The sequence below is a fragment of the Macrobrachium rosenbergii genome, chromosome 46 (genome assembly GCF_040412425.1).
Source record: "Macrobrachium rosenbergii isolate ZJJX-2024 chromosome 46, ASM4041242v1, whole genome shotgun sequence".
Classification (NCBI taxonomy): Eukaryota; Metazoa; Arthropoda; class Malacostraca; order Decapoda; family Palaemonidae; genus Macrobrachium; species Macrobrachium rosenbergii.
This window is the reverse complement of record NC_089786.1, coordinates 15427796-15448523: the sequence shown is the minus strand read 5'-3', so window position 1 is coordinate 15448523 and position 20728 is coordinate 15427796. Positions and strand designations below refer to the sequence as shown.

Here is a 20728-nt window from a genome sequence, read left to right as displayed (position 1 = left end):
TTTTTCATCAAACATATTATTTATACATGAACCAATTTACAATATTATTTATACATTGCAGGCAGCAATTGTCACATGTCCATCATTGGTAGTACACTTTCACTGGAAGAAGCAGGGGGACGACAGATTATCTGGAAACTTACATCATTCGCTGGTGGAAAAAGGACGGTCAGACCCATGGGAATAATTGAGAATAAAAAAAAATATTTCCATCACTGACACACTCCACACAACTCTGGTCACAAAAAAATACCACAAATGTCTTTTTTTTTTTTTTTAAAGATTCCACAGCCGTTCACAATGACAGTGCCACAGCTAAACGCCTTGTTAACAATACGACTCTATCTTCGCAGACAGACCTATATTCAAGTTACAAACCATATAGGAAAGAGGAAATAATCGTTTACAGTTAAAGGATATTAGTCCTTCTCCAAAGATAAGTTTCACTCAAAATAGCTCTAATAGAAATGACTGCTTGTTTACATCGAGTTCAACTACTGTAAAGTCGTTATTCAATGTGGTAGAGTATATACAGGAATTGTACAATTTCTCACCCCTATGCATAACAAGTAGATCATATTTGCTCAATCAAAACTTTGCAGTTTTCATCATTGATGTAATGTCCTTGGCCATTGGCCAGCATATCCTCTGTTTTTAAAAGATAATTCTTGCTGTACTGGAAGATAGACGCATTAATCTCTCCTCTATACTCATTATATTTGTATATCTATTTTCTAATTCACTTGACTACAGTGATACAACATGTACTTGTCCTTTCAGCTTTTCATTATACAGTATCATGAAAATATAAAATGGAACACACGAGACGAGGGTACAGTAAAAAATACCACACTGTAGAAGGGCTTTTAAAAAATCGTACACTAAACCACGCAAACACATGAAACCTCACAAAGGACAATTTTTTTTATTTTGTAAACGAACCCCTGAAAAAAAAAAATGTTTCTTGAATCTCCAAATTTCCAGAGCAGTCTCCTTAACCACCAGACAACTGTATGTTCACCCTGCGAATTGACTTAGTCTATGAAAATATGTCACATATATCTTGATAAATAAATGCATTCAGAAGTTCAACAAAAATATTTATCTTATGCATCACATTTAACTGCCACATTACATAAAGTTTTTTTTATATTTTCCCAGGACAGGATTCCCTAGCCTCGGCAGCTCCACGATACGAATCAATTCAGCCAAAAAATGATCACACACACGCATGCACACTTCTTTAAAAGTATGTGGAGCATACTGGCAGGTGTCCTGCCCCTTTACTAACACACATATAAAACAATTCCACCTAGCAGTATAGACTAGAGTGTCCTACCCCAAGGAGGCATTATTTACCCGCCTTGGTTCCTACCTATCGTTTCCTACATCTGGTGAGTGCTCATAGCTCAGTATGATGCTCAGGTCTAGGCATTTTTTTTTTGTTTTCAGTTTTGGCCAAGGGTCCAAGTGTGATCTTTTACGTTTTTGGAAAATACCTCGATTCCTAATGCCTTCTGTATATTAAGGGTACAGAAGATGGCCAAGACATCGTCATTAATTTCAGCATACTTGGCCGTTCTGCACACAAAAGGTTGAATTTACGAGTGCGAGGCTACATGGTTATTGTATTAGAATAACTCTCACTGTTATGCATGTCTTTTACTTATTCAAAAACAAAAAAGTATCTGATTTCTTTTTGTTCACTGGGTATATTAATTACCTCGATGTCCGTGCATTGAAATAGTGAGCATTTCTCTTTTATCACAGCTTCATAAAATACTGAAGTTGTACTAAACAAAAACTTATTTTGCATTTCTTAGAAGTATATTACAGCTGATTTGTGGTTCTCAGAATTCTAAACAGTTTTGTTTTTATCTCATCTACAACATTTAATGCTAAACATTTAATGTTGATTTATATCTATTGGACATTTTCAAGAAAATAACTTTTAGTTACTTTTGAAAAGGAAGTAATGCTTATGGTGCTAACATTTTTTGGTATACCTTCTTACTAGAGTATCAGTAATAGCAAGTGAATATTTGCAAAAGTGTACAGTAATACTTTTTATAATATCCAAATATTAGAAAATCTAAAGCAAAGAAACGATACCTTCATAATTTTTTCTATACTGTGCCTCTTCCCTAAACCACAAGTATTTCAAATATCACTTTAAACTTCTGTATTTCGTTCCCTAACTCAGAAGCCATGTCGATGTTGCAATTTACCCAAGTGATCTGCCAAACTTGAAGGAAGATTTCTTTCTTTTTTTTGGCGATAAATTATCCAGACCATACAGAGCATGGAAACACCTGTTTTTGTTTTGCTTTAAAACTCCTAAGGTTCTCGTTATGTGTTTCTTTACAACAGGTCATTGTGAAATTATAAAAATTACTCTGCAACCGTATTTCGGCTCACACATCAAAGGAACGGCAACTTAAAAGAGAGAAAAAAATAATTTACAACATTTATCGATAGATAGTTGCGAACTACGCGCTCTTGAGTCACGAATGCCGCACGAGTTGACTACGAGTGATGCTCATCGCAAATGGTTTTTTGTTTTGTTTACGTTTTCTTCTTCTTCTTCTTCTTCTTCTTCGCGGGCAGTGAATGAATCAAGAGACATAGCTGTCACAGTTTTAAAAAGCACATATAAACATGGAACCACCAGCAAAAGTAGCCCTAGGATTTTTAGCAATGCACTGAGCATATGCACTGCCCATGCATCGTGGAGCGAGTTAGCATACACGCACATACGTACACACACACACATACATCACTCTTGCCCTGAAGGGCGTACTAACACACACTCCATCTATATGCGACGGCAGCTTCTGGGGCCACCGAGGAGAAAAACACACGCTTTTTTTTACACCGTTGCAACGTCCAAATAATTGCAAACGAGTGTGCAAATTAGACTTTGCATTATTTACACCATTCACAAGCTTTGAGGAAATCCCAGGATGGAGGGTTTCCACTTCTATCGCCTAATCTATTTCTATGCACGACACAGTAAAATATGGGGGCCCATATCTCTCAGTTTGGTTTGTTAATTGATTAAGACCTATCTGATAATGTTGCATTTTTTCTTACATGGGGAACGGAAACGGATGAATGAGAATTTGTAACACTGGGGATATGGGGCTTCATAGCATAAGGAATAACATTAATTGTGCCATTTTGCGTAACGTAACATTTTTTTATACAATAGTTCAATAAACTCAGACAGCCAGCCATCTACATACTCGCCGACTGCTGATTTAAACTCTCTTTTAAAATCTCTACATAAAACCAACAATAAAATCTCTTCAAAATATAATTTGTGATACCAAATGAAAACTACCATTAGTGAGATATGTATTTGATATGGTTGTTTCAAGACCAAAAAATGAAAACGGGAAGACATGAGGGAGAATTAGATGCGGAAAAGGATAGTATCTATCAGCATTTCGTGATGACAGCAGCTGCAGTTCACGTTCTCTTATCAGCTCTGAGGGGCTTCTTGTGCGTGTCTGTCATCTTCATTTTGCCGCATTTGGGCGACACAGTTACGGTCCAAATTCGCACACAGTGCCTTAATTCCTACAGGAAAAAAATAGAAGGAATACAGCCTTCTGGAGATCGTGGTATTTTTTGTTATTTTTTAATATTTTTTTTGTTCAAGACCTCCATGTAAAATATGTGTGGCAGGTAGGTGATTCAGAAAGAATTCTTCCTAGAGAGGAAAATATGATAATAGTAGGAATCCTAAAAAGAGAGGTTACGACCCTCTCTGGAATGCTGCGATCGTTTTCTTGATCCACCTGACGGTGGTGGGCGTGATGTCGTCGTAGAGGCGTGGGCGTAATCCCTCTGTGCAACCTGTTGGTGCTGATGCGACGCCCACGATCTCCCACCGTCCAGCCCACTCACATAGGAGGCCTGCTCCGCTCTGCTCCGCAAGCTGGAATGACAGGTCTCAGTATTTACAAATCTACAGGGACAACTCTGACAAGTTCAAATAACCCACAAACAAAAGTAAACGATAAAACATTCCCTGCTCTGCAAGACGGAATGATGCAAAGAAAGTTTTAGTATTTGCAAATATACTCGAATGGCCCTAAACATTCATATAGCTAAGACAAAGAAATCAACAAAAGAAAATGGTTAAAACATCAATGAACTGAACAATATGCGATGAACAAAAGATGGATGAATTGTGATTCTTTCGCATAAGTTTATGAGGAGGATACATTTGTGAAAGGCGGTGATATACAACTAAGATTTTAATAATCTTTTTCTCTTATGGCAAGTGCTTGTGAAGGATGAATATGGGAGGAGGGTCTGGGGATATGAAGAAATTCAAAAGAATGTTCGTGGAGTCAAAATTACAAAAAAATATATTCACAATGAACAAAAAATCATAATTTTCTTACTTCGAAAATACGTAATTTCGTTAAAGCGAGTTTTAGCTATACTTAGAAACGTCAAGTCTGAGTAATTCAGAGATTTCAATGCGCAAAATCAAAACAGAGCATTCAAGCGTACAGATGACAAGGAGAGAGAGAGAGGGAGAAAGAGAGAGACCAAACAAAATCACATTTTCAGCAGAGCAAAGGTAGATAGATAGATCACAATACTTACAAGACATCTGTCTGTTCTATCCGTTTGTTGTGCACAAATAGTGTTTCCTCTGGGACCATCTATTCGCTGACAGGCGTCTTTATTGACAACCTTTACTGACAACTCCACCAAGGGATCACCTGTGCGAATGACACCAATAATAATAATAATAATAATAATAATAATAATAATAATAATAATAATAATAATAATAATAATAATAACAGAATCCCTACCGTGTATTACACTGATACATACATTGATACAGAAAGCACTTCAATTAATAATAATAATAATAATAATAATAATATTAAGATACTGTAACGTGGCTAATTCAATATTCTGACATTATATTAGACTTATGTTGATTTGGCAAGAACTCGCAATCTCAAGTTCTCTACGAACGTGAAATCTCCATGCTACATGTACAAATTATCAACGTTATGCAATTCGTCACCTAAAAATGAAATCAATAGGGGAAACAAGAAAGGGTAAAAAGAGCGGGATTCAATCTTCTGAAAGACGGTAAAAACAGAAGAAGGAGGAGAATTCCGACGCTCGATACATGAGGGAAAAGAGACAATCACCAACTTTACAAATGGCCACCTAGGAGGAGGAGGAGGAGGCGGAGGAGGAGTAGGAGGAGATGGAGACTCTTATGCTAAGCTCATCGGAGCAGAAGTAAAAATAATGACTGCAGAAAAGAGGCAGAGGGGCTACTTAGCAACAGAGGCTGGGTAGCTTATTTAGATTAGCCAGGTCTTATGCCAATACTGGCTCTTACACTAAGGCGGCTCGTAAGAGTGGCATTGTGTTAAAGGGATTAAAAGGCCTAGTAGAGACCTCTTGAGCTTGGATCCAACCAATCAAAACATGTGACAGAGAAAGAGGTTAGAGGAAAAGAGGTCTGAAGCACAGTTCAATGATTACACGAACTGCCTGCTCCAAGTTAGTACGCGATAATGGCTACTTACGTCTAGCACCCCAACCCAGGCTGCGACACTTCCTCTTAGCTAGCATGTCGACATTTCCGTGGGATCCTAGACAGGCTGGACGTACATAATCACTGAGCTCAACTTCTGCATCCGCCAACTGCGAAGAGAAATAAATTTACAGGAAATAAATTACACAAACATAAAACTCATAATAAATATAATACTATGGTTGACATTACCTAGAATGCCTGACTTTCAAACATGGCATTTACTTTTCAAACTCCAGCACATATCCGATCTACGTCAAAACTTTTGATGTATTTGTGAGAACTTTCCATCTCTAGTCGGTATTTCTTTAGTTTACAAAAAATACTTTGAATTAATAAGTATTTTCTCTAGCAGTTATGTATAGCGCTCAATGGATTTGAATTGAGCAATTGAAAATGCATTTTTTATTGCATGCCATTTCTCCCTTCAAAGGGGCATGCTTGGTTTCTTTCTGTAAATCTCCTTTAAGAAAAATGTTCTTGGCCCCACTCCCTAGGCTTCAACCCCAAATAACATCTATCTTTAGCAAGCGTTTAATGGTGTTACTGTACATGCACAGTGAATTGTAGTCTAGTATTAGAGTACGTGGGATAAAATGTGGGATCTCGAATTTTGTTTCGTAACTCGGGATTAAGAATCAACAAATAATTAGGACATTCGAATCTGCATCTCATGTTTTATGATGGGAAACATCGCTTATTTAATTATACAATTCGAGAAATCAGACGGAAGAAAAATATTCGTATAATTTTTGTTCTAGAAAATTATAATACTATTTATTGCTGCAGCTGATTTTTGCCTCCCTTTAACTTTCTCTGCTATGTAAATTGCAGTAACAAAGGATTTTCCTTCATAAAGCTAAATCTTATATAGTGCTGCATATGATGATAAACCCTTCTCTCTTTCTTTTGTAAATTACTTCATTAACAGTTACTTTTTTAATGCAATGAGTACTAGTGCAGTCAGCTAACTGCCTGATCTAGACCATGCATCATAAAAAGAGGAGATAATGGAGAAAAAAAAGGATGGGGAAGAAACCCGAAAAAGAGAAACCCAAATTAGTCGCCTCTCTTTCAAGAGAGACAAGAACGGAAGTAGTTTTAGTTTTCTGAAAAGAAAACTATTGTGCCGGCTTTGTCTGTCCGTCCGCACATTTTTCTGTCCGCCCCCAGACCTTAAAAACTACTGAGGCTAGAGGGCTGCAAATTGGTGTGTTGATCATCCACCCTCCAATCATCAAACATACCAAAATGCAGCTCTCTAGCCTCAGTAGTTTTTATTTTATTTAAGGTTAAAGTTAGCCATAGCCGCGCGTCTGGCAACGATATAGGACAGGCCACCACCGGGCCGCGGTTAAAGTTTCATGCAGCATTATACCGAGACCACCGAAAGATAGAGCTATTTTCGGTGGCCTTGATTATACGCTGTAGCGGCTGTACAGAAAACACGATTGCGCTGAAGGACCTAAGGCGCATTTTTTAGTGACGGTGTGACGGTCTGTTTTTTTTTTTGACGGAGCACTGATCGTGCACGTCTTGTATACTTTTTTTTCCCTCTGAAAACCCACCTTCGACCCGCAACAGTCGACTAAAAACTAGGTACTTAATTTACTGCTTAGAAAACCAGAGGCAGGTTCAGGGATTGAACAAGATGGGTTTTGCGTTGAACAGAGAGCGCTACCAATTGCACTATGAAATCTAGAGAGAGAGAGAGAGAGAGAGAGAGAGAGAGAGAGAGAGAGAGAGAGAGAGAGAGAGAGAGAGAGAATGCCAAAAGGTTTCGAAATAAATTCATAAGAAGATTTAGAAATATTCAGATCTTCCTTTTGTCTTCCCTTCCTCGTGCTTAAAATACAGTACAAGTTTGGTAGATCTTGCCATTAGCGTCCGCGTGGGAGGCTGTGTCAGGCAGAACCTACAGGGTCTTGGATTCAACCAGGTTGAAGCCTGGTTCTAGGATTCAGCATATCCTGCGCGTATACATAACGAAGGCAAACAAGCCAACAAACCCCGTACTTGATGAGGGGAGAGACTAGTGAATGCAACTCCTAACTTCAAACCCCAACTTTGCCGGTGGGAGAGTAACTTCTCGGCGTCTGAGATTCGTCGACTGCCGCCTGACCTCGGGAGACGTTGGAGAGGAGTGGTGTTCGAATCTTTGCAAAAACTTCAAGCGTTAAATGAATCAGTACCAATTCAACTTAATATTTCGCTATCTGATATACAGGGGTCATTGAATATAGATTTTCAGGCTACTGAAGTTTGTCTCACAAACCAATGCCACTGGATGAACTTGTGAAGTTAGTTAGAATATATATCATAATGATTTCAGGGTTCCACTAATTTGAGCGTCTCTGCGCACGTCTTGGCAAAAACAGAGATTTGAACGGATCAGTATTATCTATATGCCCAATTATTAAGCAAAAAGTATCCACTGTTTATCATGAAAATATCTGGATATCCAATGATATAGCTTATTCCTTTCCAGTACTTAAACAATAAAAAAGTTACGCCAAGGTATAACCGATAACATAACCAATAACATTTTTCAATAACTTAAATCTTTTTCCAGCGGTTCTCTCTACATTTTTACACATGCACAAATATTTACGAAAATCATTTTAGTAACAAGCTTTTTTACTCCAGAACATTTTGTCATTTTTACAAGAGAAGCGTGGTAATGGTCGCACTTTGTCAGTAATAATGCTTTTGAATATCTGTGCGCGCATTTTAAGTTATATCTCTTGCACCTAAGCTCCTTCAGGCAGTAGTTACATTGACTATCCATGACAAATACCAGTTGGGTAAATTATCCCTACATGCGAACTACGTAATAAAAAAAGAAAAAAAAAAAGAAGAAAAATGGTAGATGAACTTGACCATAATATTAAAGGTACCTGTCAAATTTTCCCATTAGTTTATTTGCGTCTGCTGCAATCCTGTGATTTAACGACCACATTTCTTGGTATGAGCGAAACCATGACAAGTTGTCTTAGAAATGTTTAAAAGACGGAAGAGTATTATGAAGAAAGGACCGAAAATCACGTAATAAAAAAGAGGAGGAGACAAGTGAGAGTAACCATGGGGGCGGAAGACCAGGCCTTGAAAGAAGAACATTCTGGCTGGCAAACAAAAGTATCCCTTTTATGAACAGAGGAAATAATCTATGATTCACGTTTAACGCCTGTGCTACTTCGTGGAGCATAGACGTGGTCACTGATGTTGCAGAGAGGTGGGGACCGGATGCCAGCAAATACGCTGAGATCTCAAAAACTGAGATAGTTTGGTCACGTAGTAACAAGCAGAAAGGGGCAATCAATAAGGGGAGAAGTAGATATGGAAGTAGCAAGAAGAAAACTAGAGGACGAACCCATAAAATCACGGAAAAAGGACACAGAAGGAGGCCCAAAACCGACTGGAAAATAGCCAGAAAGGGCACAGAGAAAACCGAGCGCAAAAACGTTAGTAATGATGATGACGATGATGATGATGAAGAACTTTTCGGACTCACCTTAATGAGGACAATCTGACTTCCTTCCACAGGGGACTTCACCATTCCTACGATAAGCCGCTCCTGCACCCAGGGGGCCTTCGATGATATGCGAATGCCACCGAGCTTCGCGACCCAAAGGGCTCGACCTTGTCTGTATGAAGTCCTTCAATTTAGGTCAATGTATGTCGCCAAATAATGGCACAGAGTGGGCATGGGAAATGGCATTTTGTTATGGGTAAATCCACAATAAGGAAGAGCTTTTTAATCACATGTCTATTCAGCATTGTATGAAAAGTGCTGCAAAATTTCAGTATTAACAAGCTATTCTAAAAAGACTTGACGATTTAAAGAGTATATATTTCAACAATGAACACTTATGAACATCAGTGCAAAGGAAACATGGGAAGAAATGCTATATTCATGCTTTTACATACTATTCAACAAAAAACTTGAAGAGTTTAAAGAATTCTCGTTAAAAAATTGGAAAATGAATAACGTCACTAAAGTAAAATATAAATCTTTAGATTATTCAACTGGGAAACAGTGATACAAACAGTGTACATACAAAAGTTGAAAATTGAATAACATCCCTGAAGCAAAAAATATTATTCTACTGGAAGAAACAAGGGCGTAAAGTATTATTATGTCGTAGAAGTAGAGGACTGAATAACATCACTGAGGAAAAAAGAATTTATGGTTATTCTGTTGGAAAACAAACACATGTATAAAATTCGTGTTGTAGCAATTGAAAACTGATTAATATCAATGAAGAAAAAGAATTTAGGATTGTGCCTTTACAAAAAAAATCAAGGACACTAAGAATTTGCGCTGAAATTGAAAATTGAATGACATCAATAAAGCAAAATGAATGTAATATTCTATTGGAAAACAATCAAGCACATAGAAAATATCTTGCTGAAAATGATAATTGAAAAACATCGAGAAAAAAAATAGAGTTAAAGACTATTATTTTACAAACAAGAGCAATCTGTGTAGTAGCTGAAAACTGAATAACACCACTGAAGAAAAATCTAAGATTAGCTATCCGACATGGCATTGATATAAAGAATATACATTACATGAATTAAAAAACTGAATAATATTAAAGAAAATAACAATAAACCAAAAACATTCAGTTATAAAAAATAATCATGAATAAAAAAAAGTATTCAGTATAAATTAAGAACAGAAGGTCATAACTGAAAAAAAAAGAGTAATCGATGATAATCTTATACGAAAAACTCGAGAAAATTACGAATTACAATGTGGAAACTGAAAATCAATTAAATTACATCACTAAGTGAGATCTCTGTTTTTGTATCTCTCAAAAAAAGGCAGTCAAGTAAACAAATAATCAATGCGGAAACTGAAAAACGAATATTACCGTTCGATAAAAAAGAATCCACGATTAGGTTACGAGATAAACTCACGAACATACAGAATTCGGAAATTGAAAATTCAAAATCATCACTGACTTAAACAAATCTAAGGCTCTTCCACTATTAGAAAAAGGAATTGAAAACTGAATATCATCTCTCCAAAAAAATAAAAAAAATCTAAAACGATTCCATCTGAAAACAAAAATGGATATAAAGAATTAAAGCTGTAAAAATTGAAAACTGAATAACATCAATCACTGACGGATAAAACAAATAAAAAAAGTGAAGGATATAAAACAATCAACACCTAGAAACTTACCCTTGGAAACACAGTGACGTGGTGAGAAGCCAGGAGGGATGGATCAGAGTGGCGTCACAGGCGTGGACGCCGTCTTTCAGCAGCGCTGCGGCCCAGGGCCAGTCTCCGCTGCCAACTGTGCGGACGACGCTGTCTTCCACCACCTTATGCTGGGGGGGCAGGTACAGCGGACGGACCCCGCATGCTGTAGGGGGCAATGCTACCCATTACAAAAAAGTCAGGTGGATTTGGGCAATGAAGTGAGCTATAGCACCTCCACAATGTGGCATGTTTATTCGTCAAGTATTTTACAGGCACATCTATCTATCTATTTATCTATCTTATCTATCTATACCTCTATATCCATCTATCTATCTATCTATCTGTCTATTATATATATATATATATATATATATATATATATATATATATATATATATATATATATATATATATATATATATATATATATATATATATATATATATATATATATATATATATATATATATATATATATATAGCCAGTTTCAATTGAATGCTGCCATTTCCATTTGAGTCTAATGCACAAGTTTAAGAAAAGAACGTAAATCTGATGACTACTGTACTGAAGCGGAGCTTTATGCTTTTAAGGAAATGTGCGTTATCACAAATGACGAAATACACAAAACAGTTTTTAATTGTATTTTTATTTCGAAAATGATCAGAGGATAAAACTGATCACAGAGCGAAGTCCATTCTCATAAAAAAAAAATAAAAGGCAACTTCTTATATAAGCTTCTTATGAACCATCTTTGAAATCTTCGGTGCTTTGTACCCTTTCACTGTCAAAACTTAGGATGGAACTGAATTAATATTATACTCAAGCTAATTCTTATGTTTTCTTAAATTGTCACCTAAAACTTACTTAATGATCTTTAATTGACCTGTGAAACAAGCGCTGTTAAGTAACGTTTGGCTTACCTAATTCTGAACATGCTATGTACACCACAGTCCGTCGCGTACAGTTGACAGGTTCAAAGGTGATGTTCGTGGAGTACACGTCTGTGATCTGCACGTAGCCTAAGCCAGGGACGTGATCGAACACATCTTCCGTCACAACCTCCACGAGTTCCACTCCGCTGAAAGAGACGAATGAAGAAATGTAGAGGCGGGAATATTACTCAAAATAACAGACTAAATGATAAGAGACAAAATTCCTCGATGAAGTCAATCATTTCCCCAGGTGATGGACGTCTAATATTTTTCTTTTCCTTTTAATAAAGAAGCAATAGTTATGTCAAAAATACAAAGAAGTTTCTGCAGTCTGGCTGACAGCTATATAGTAAATATACATACATACATAGACAGATGAATATATTTTTGAGAGAGAGAGAGAGAGAGAGAGAGAGAGAGAGAGAGAGAGAGAGAGAGAGAGAGAGAGAGAGAGAGAGAGAGTCCTTGATTCAACCTCGAATCCTTCCCTTGTCTCCTCAAAGGGGGCGGGAGATGCCTTGACAAACGTCCTTCCCATCTTCTCCTGAAGCCTTCAAAGAAAGGGGTAGGGGATACACAGTAGAAGGGGGAGGGGAGTTGGGAGGAGGGGGGTTAGTATAATTAGCTTACCTTGGGAAAGACGTAATTAAAAATGATCCATCGCTGCAAATGAGGTCGTAATGCAATTAGAAAGTTCAACGGGTTGACTCAGTCCAAGATGAGGAGAACATTGTTGTAAAGTCTCAGTGACAAAAGGGATAAAGGGAGGAGGAGGAGGAGGAGGGAGGAGGAGGAGGAGGAGGAGGAGGAGGAGGAGGAGGAGGAGGAGGAGGAGGAGGAGGAATAGATGATGTTGAAAGAAGAAGACCAAGGAGGTATAGGAGTAATGACTGAAAGAAGAGAAGAAATCTCAGGAAGGACGGCAAGAATTAGGGGAAGGAAGGACAGCAAACAAAAAAAAAAAAAATAAAAAAATAAATAATGAATGGGGGAATAAAGGAGCTCGAAAGCATACTGAAGAAATGCTGAATGGAGAAGGGGAAAAGTTAAGTTTTAAGGAAAAAATGAAGAGAAAGGAAGAAAATCAAAGAAGAGTTGAAGCACAAAGGATTGAAAAACTCGAAATGACTCGAACAGGACGTTTCGTTCGATTGGTACGAATCTCAGAAGCAACAGGATGGAGATGGGATATCTTTGCATCTGGGGGACGACTGACTGATTGATTTCTTTAAGCTGGAGTCAAAACAACCGTGGTCATCGGAACCCATCAGGGAAGGAAGGGCGGGGGTTGGGGAGGAGGGGTGTTATAAAAAAATGAAGAGAAACATGAAAATTCAAGTAGTCGGTTCATTACTGATAGGAGTTCAAAACGTATTTATGATAATAAGAGGAATTTGCGAAATGGTACTCTCCCTTTTGTTGGAACTTGAATTTTGTTTCTACCGTTTATACAAACAGACAGATGTACGCATTACGCGATCAAAATTCTTGCCTCAAGGATCCATGCTGGTTCTCATATGGTTTTTGAACTCTCTTTCAGCAAGACGGTACTGCAAGCCATTTACAAAAATGGTAATGCTTGTCTTGGCTCCGGCAGCCTTCCTGATTCTCTAATCAGGTAGGAGTTAGCCACGGAGGCTCCCAAAGGATTCTCCGGAGGTTCTCAAATCCTTCGGTGCCGGTTCCTCTCTCCATTCAATAATAGCAAAGGGCTCGCGAAGACTTTGATACAGTAGCTCAAATTAGCGTCACGCTAAGACCATTAAAACGGGGCCCCAGGAAGTACAACGAGCAGGGGGGGGGGGCCGATGGAACAGGGAATGGAAAAGGGACGCTCTTGCTGTGAACCTTTCTTTTCCTTCTTGGTATCCTTCTGCTACCGCTTCATCATTCGTATTTTGATAGGTGTCACACGCTTCTCTCCTCAGTCCTCAAATGTCTACTGTAAGTAGGAATCTTTCCTTTCCTTGAACAAGATCTATTTATCTTAGGGGTATCCTGATTCTTGATTCCTTCCCAACTTTCTCATTATTCTATCTCTTCCTGCTCATATCATCAATGCCGACCCCAAACGGCCCCTATAGGAATTCTACTGTTTCCTTCCCTTCCTCGACCCTGCGAGTCTCTCTCTCTCTCTCTCTCTCTCTCTCTCTCTCTCTCTCTCTCTCTCTCCTATCGAAAAGGATGCTGATGCGAGCTTCGTCAAAATTCAATTTTGATAAGGGCGAGAAGAATGGGTCAGGACTGCGTCCTTCCCTCGACGCCCTTTTTGCACTCACATTCTCAGAGCGCCGCCGCCCCTACCACCCCTTTTTCAGGAGCGGTTCGGCCGTCCCCGACAGAAGGAAATGATCAGGGTCTCCCTCCCGTTGATGTACTACTTCTGAACTCTCTCTCTCTCTCTCTCTCTCTCTCTCTCTCTCTCTCTCTCTCTCTCTCTCTCTCTCTCTCTCAGCGTTTGATTTTATTATTTTATAATTTCCCTAAACTGTTTTGTTATAGCCTGTCTGTCTCTTTAATTTTATAAGTTTACAAAAATTCATCTCTGTCTGTTAACTCTCTCTCTCTCTCTCTCTCTCTCTCTCTCTCTCTCAAGGTCACCGAAATGTATAAAGGGGAAATTACATTGTAAATTTTGTTCCATTTAAAGGTAAGAGGGCTAGCTAAAATGAAGAATATAAGAGAGAGAGAGAGAGAGGGAGGGGAGGGGGAGGAAAGTGTGGGGAGGGGAGGGAGGAGGAATATCAAACAAATCAAGAAAGAATCTTTACCTTAACCGGGGCAGGAGTAATTAACCTTAGATGCTACACCGAGAAATTCTCACAGAATTATCATTTGTTTGCAGTGGTCCTAAATTATACAATAAAGGGTATAAATAATAAAGTTATACAATTGTGAATCTAGATTATATAAAAGATCCCACCAGGGAATTGCCTGACTGGAAGGACTTTTTTAAGCAGTAATTGTCTTACATTGTATAGTACCAGGTCTTGATGTATCCAGGTTACATAGTAATGAGAGTAGATTACAATACAATACACCTAAATTACATTATAATAGAAAGATATGTAATAATGAATCTAAATAGGTTAAGTTCCATGAGAGGGGTATAAATAAATCTAAGCTATATTCCGATAGGTTTAAATAGGTTTAATTTGTAAAACAATGGGCCAACTTAGGTACAGACTAGATAAAAAAAAAGGTGTAAATGGGTGCAAGTCACCAAGTAGCGAGTCTAGGCTATATGGATGAAACTAAGTTTCAGTGTAATGGAGGCTATGCCAGTAATTACAGAAGTAGTTCAATTAATAATGAAGGCTAGCCATTACTCATATGGTAAGGGAGAGAGTTCATTAGTAATGGGCAACACAATTCATAATGATGTCTTATTCCAGGCCTATAAAATTTCGGCCTAACAGGTCATTATTTGACAAGAATATTACAAGATTCTAATTAACATAAATGAGTAGCACCATTCTAAAAAGTTTTTTTTTTCTGTTTGGTTGACGTCATTGGCCAACATGAAAACGTATAACTTTAAAGTACTTTGTAATATCTTATTGTTAAATGCTTTTACTATAAAGGAGATTTCTGTATTGATCTAAAACCTGATTTCCTCAGATTATTCAGGAAACTGAATAATACACGGTAAAATAGAAATAAAATGCAGATTAATCGACCACAGGAATAGGAAAATGAATGCAATATAAGATTAGAGCCACGCGTCTATATCTCAAACCACTCCAGCTATGCTTGTCAATAACTTGAATTTTCACCGCTCAAGCACAAACACGAGAACACTTTGTATTCATAAAAGGAGGACCTCACGCGATCTCTGCAATGGTCAAATGAAACACGATCTGTTTGGAAAGCTAATATACCGTTTGAGGCTGAAGGAAGGCGCCCGCAACTTTAATGAGCCTCGAATAAAAGAAAAACGTGAAAAAAAAAAAAAAAGAGAGAAAAAAAGATGGAGGCTGGAGAATGATGAATGAAGGCAGACCAAGTTTGGACAATTTTTGGGTTGAAACGAGAAGGAAATAAGGATTTTCTCTGGTCAGAGGAGAAACATTTTATTGAAGCACGGTCTAGTATGTATTTATGTCTACGAATATGTGCTGTATAGGACGTGAGCTGTATCATGACCTAAGGCGATACCTATAAATATATATAGCATATATAGTATATATATATGTGTGTATGTATATATATATATATTTATTTATTTATAGGTATTGCTTACGTCATGATATAGCTCACGTCCTATTCAGCATAGAAACACACACACACATATATACAGTATTATATCGGTGTATACATGTATGTATATATATATATATACATATATATATATATACATATATATATACATATATATATATATATATATATATATATATATATATATATATATATATATATATACATATATATATATATATACATATATATATATATATATATATATATATATATATATATATATATATATATATATATATATGCCTTTAAAAAGAAGGGCACCATCCTCCTGTTTCCCAGCAAGTCTTCAGGGACGAGGTTGATAACACCACAGCTTTTCTTGACCCCAGAAGACGCTAGCGGTCATTCACAGGTGGGTGAACTGGCAGGAGAAAGGCCTAAAGCGACCCACGGACCTAAGAAACGCGTACTCACCACCCAGCCGAGATCTAGACTGACTCTAGAGAATATAATGGAGGGAGCTTCTAGATATTTATACATTTATATATGTTATATATATACTATATATACATTTATTTATACATTTGTATATATATATATATATATATATATATATATATATATATATATATATTTATATATATATATATATATATATATATATATATATATATATATATATATATATATATATATATATATATATATATATATGCATATATGTACAGTATATAAACGCATTTATATGTGTATATATAATAAACACCTAACATGAATAAACAATCATTTAAAAACAAAATGGTAAACAGTGACTACAAGGAGTTCAATGCTAACTAGAGAGTACCCGGCAAATCTCTTCAGTCGAGGTGACTAAAGGTTTATCTACCACACTATGAGGAATCCGAAAGGTAAAAGAAAAAAAAAAAGAATTTTTTTTCTCATTTTTTTCGTATCGGAAAGTGCGTATAGGAAGCCATTTTATCTGCTCGACCGCGGGTGCGCAACATCAGAATAAAATTCGGCAGAATATCGTTTCTGAAAATATAGCAAAGCATATTCCAATGTGTTTTGTGTGTATTTTTGGGATGGTAAGGAGGGAGGAGGAGGAGGAGGAGGAGGAGGAGGAGGAGGAGGAGGAGGAGGAGGAGGAGGAGGAGGTAGGTGGAGGTGGGGGTATATAGGATGGGAGAGCAGTGGGGAAATGGGGGGAGGGGCTTCGTAAATTTACGAGACTGCAGGAAATAACCTTTTATCCCCCAAAGGCTGCTCCATCATGTTCAAAGCTGTGTTTTATTCGCCCGTGGTTTCAGGTGAACAGGTCCTGAAGTCAGTCTCTCTCTCTCTCTCTCTCTCTCTCTCTCTCTCTCTCTCTCTCTCTCTCCATCCCTTATGCATCTGTCTGTTTGAAAACTTATTCTCTAACTTTCATTATATTTATCTAATTTACTAATTTTCTTTCTGTTCAATTTATTCTCTCTCTCTCTCTCTCTCTCTCTCTCTCTCTCTCTCTCTCTCTCTCTCTCTCTCTCTCTCTCTCTCTGTCCTAATCAGTCAGTCAGATGAATTTCTCGTCTTTCTCTTTCTATATTTATCTATTTTATTCATTCTCTTTCTCGATCTCATTTCTCTTCCTATCCAAGTCTTTATCTACCTAATATTTCTTTTTACCTACCCACCTCTTCATTTGTTTAACTTTTCTCTCTCCCTGTCCATCTATCCACTCTCTCTCTCTCTCTCTCTCTCTCTCTCTCTCTCTCTCTCTCTCTCTCTCTCGGAGTGTGAGGGCCGGTCTCTTTCGGAAGGTCCGTCCTCTAAGCAAGAGGACAGCTTTAAATACATTTCGACGATTGTGCCCGCGAAGGCAGGCGTGACAACGTCTGTTGTTAATGATAATCAGATGTCAAGGACGAATTGGTGATGACGATTATCTACGGCAGTAAGCCGCGAGGAAAAGTTGAATGTGTTGGGAGGAAAGCGTCAATGAGTTGTGAGGAAGACTTGAAAGTATTGGGAAAAATAAAGTCAAATTATTGGGAAAACATATCAATGTTTTATGAAGGAAAATTTCGGCGAGTTGTGAGGAATAAATCAACGAATTTTGAGGATAACTTCAAATTATTGGGAAGAAAACATCAATGAGTTATAAAAAAAACATCAGTGAGTTGTGAGGATAACTTCAAATTATTGGGAAGAAAACATCAATGCCTTATGAAAAAACATCAGTGAGTTGTGAGGATAACTTCAAATTATTGGGAAGAAAACATCAATGCCTATGAAAAAAAATCAGTGAGTTGTGAGGATAACTTCAAATTATTGGGAAGAAAACATCAATGCCTTAAGAAAAAATATCAGGGAGTTGTGGGGGAAACTTCAGCGAAACTTGAGCGAGTTGAGAGGAAAACATCAATGAATTGTGATGAAAATATAAATTGATTGGAGGAAAATATAAGTGATCATGACGTTGTCAGTGTGTTAAAAAGCTGTAAAGAAAATTGAGTGTTTTGAGGAAAGCGTCAGTGAATTATGAAGAAAATGCAAAATTTCTGGGAGGAAAACGAGTATACTCTCCGGAAAAGTCAAAAGTGCAGCGATGAAAAAAAAAAAACAAGTGTTGTCAAGAAAACATTTCAGAGTGAAATGTTTTCTTGACAACATATAAAACAATTTGTAATTAGCGATGACAACGTCAATGTATTGGACAGAAAACATTAGTGTAGTGAAGAAAGCGCCGCTGTTTTTTAAGTTCAATTCTTATTAGGACAAGGAAACAGTATAAGTTAAATGTTTCTCCGTATTAAGTTTTACATACTCAGTTCTTTTATAAAATAACTTTTTAAGATTTTACTGTCCTCTTTTAGGCTTGGAAACGTTGTTACACTAAAGCAAATCATATAAAGAACTAAGGCAAAATGTCAAAAAACTCATAAAAACTTTATGCAAAATTTTTTTTATATGTGGAATCGATATAGCAAAGCTTTGATTTTGTTTCTGGTTTTTCCAACAGGCCACTTCAACTAAGAAGGGGTGCCTTCAAAGAGAGGCAATAACATCGTCACTTGTACATTCGTTGTCTAACTTTATCAACGCTTAACTTCCTACAAATAATCATCCATAGTCTTACAATTTCTTCACAGTCTTACACAGAACCCATAGTAAATATACAGGGTGTATATAAATATGTATATATATATATATATATATATATATATATATATATATATATATATATATATATATATATATATATATATATATATATATATATATATATATATATATATATATATATATATATATATATATATATAAACACATATATATTATATATATGGGCGTGGGTGTATACATAAAAGAACACTGACACAACATTACTAACTCGCACAAACAATTTAAACAATTTATGAATGGGAATCTGTCTACCTCTCTATCTGAGTATGCACAGCATAAAAGCATAAAATCTGCAGTAGACATACCTAAGCCTACATACATACATACACTTATATATATATATATATATATATATATATATATATATATATATTGTATATATATATATATATATATATATATATATATATATATATATATATATATATATATATATATATATATATATATATATATATATATATATACACATATCTCCACTTCTCACAGGTCACCTATCAATACTGATAATTAGAGGGAAGGAAGGAGCACCTTTGTGAAAAGCAATTAGATTCCGTCTCCTAATGAGAAATTATTAATTTCCAATCATGCCGTGGGATTTTACAGTACTCTATAATGAGAATATCCCGTCATTACACCATGTCATCACCGTGATTAATCGGAGTCGTGGAGAGGATGTAGGGTAATCATCAATATTCACAAAAGTATGTATAAAGATACGATATTCAGCGCTTCTGCGTAATAACCAAAAGTAATAAACAGGCAAAATGTACAAAATAAAGTAAAGAATACAATAATTATGCCTGTCAAAAGATTATTTAATTCGACCTAAATGAAAAAAAAATTATACCAGAGTAACCCAAGGTAAACTAGTGAAATGTAAAAGGGTAAAAAAGTTCATGAGATAAAAAAATAAGGAATATTCAAAAGTAAAATTTTTCTTCGTTACAAAAGCTATGAAAACAAAAGAAAGAAAAATCATTTTAATGAAGATTTACGATAACTATTTTCACGCCCAAGAAAATAACGAAACACTATCAGCAATAACGATGAACCATAAAATACAAAAATTAAAAGAACCAAGATAAAGAAAAACATTGACACAACAAAGACACCAAAGGATATCTATTACACAAAGGAGAAACACACAAGCAAAGGTAAAAACCTTACATGTCACGAAAAGCCAAAACAACACAAATATCAAAGAAAACAGAATCCGTTTTCTTTACGAAAATGAAAAACCACGCAGATGCAGCGAAGGCGATAAAGACCATACCTATCCAAAAAGGAAAAACAACACAGGCAGCAACTACCTTACTCCACCACGAAAACAACAAAAAACAAAAAGAAAACAAAGGCGAAAAAACAACACAATGAAAAACAACACAAACTTAACAAAGAAAACAGTAGCAACATCTACTGAGCCGAAGAAAACAACGCGCAAGACATGACAACAAAAACCAGACGTACCACGTAACATGAAGTCACACCAGCAAACAACATAACAAAACCACAAGAATAGCGACGAGGAAGAACAACAGCCCTAAAGCCAAGACAAAAAGAATGACACATACAACACCAAAAAAAAAAAAAAAAAAAAAAGAAGAAAAAAAGTCAGATTCAGCTCG

At 36.4% G+C, this 20728-nt stretch overlaps 1 protein-coding gene across 22 annotated transcripts in view; it reads right to left on the bottom strand.

Moving 5' to 3' along the window:
* Nucleotides 1-20728, bottom strand: part of LOC136830235 (atrial natriuretic peptide-converting enzyme) — an 848233-nt gene continuing 827505 nt past the window's right edge. For 15 of the 22 annotated variants that reach the window (XM_067089549.1, XM_067089546.1, XM_067089543.1 and 12 more), the window contains 6 exons: nucleotides 11718-11875; nucleotides 10776-10959; nucleotides 9096-9228; nucleotides 5577-5694; nucleotides 4624-4742; nucleotides 1-3943 (listed from right to left, as the gene is read on the bottom strand). In XM_067089549.1, the coding sequence (XP_066945650.1) occupies nucleotides 3761-3943; nucleotides 4624-4742; nucleotides 5577-5694; nucleotides 9096-9228; nucleotides 10776-10959; nucleotides 11718-11875 (895 nt within the window). In that variant the 3' untranslated portion in view covers nucleotides 1-3760. Of the gene's footprint in view, nucleotides 3944-4623; nucleotides 4743-5576; nucleotides 5695-9095; nucleotides 9241-10775; nucleotides 10960-11717; nucleotides 11876-20728 lie in introns of all 22 variants that reach the window. The other 7 variants (XM_067089544.1, XM_067089545.1, XM_067089553.1 and 4 more) reach the window with 1 other exon arrangement.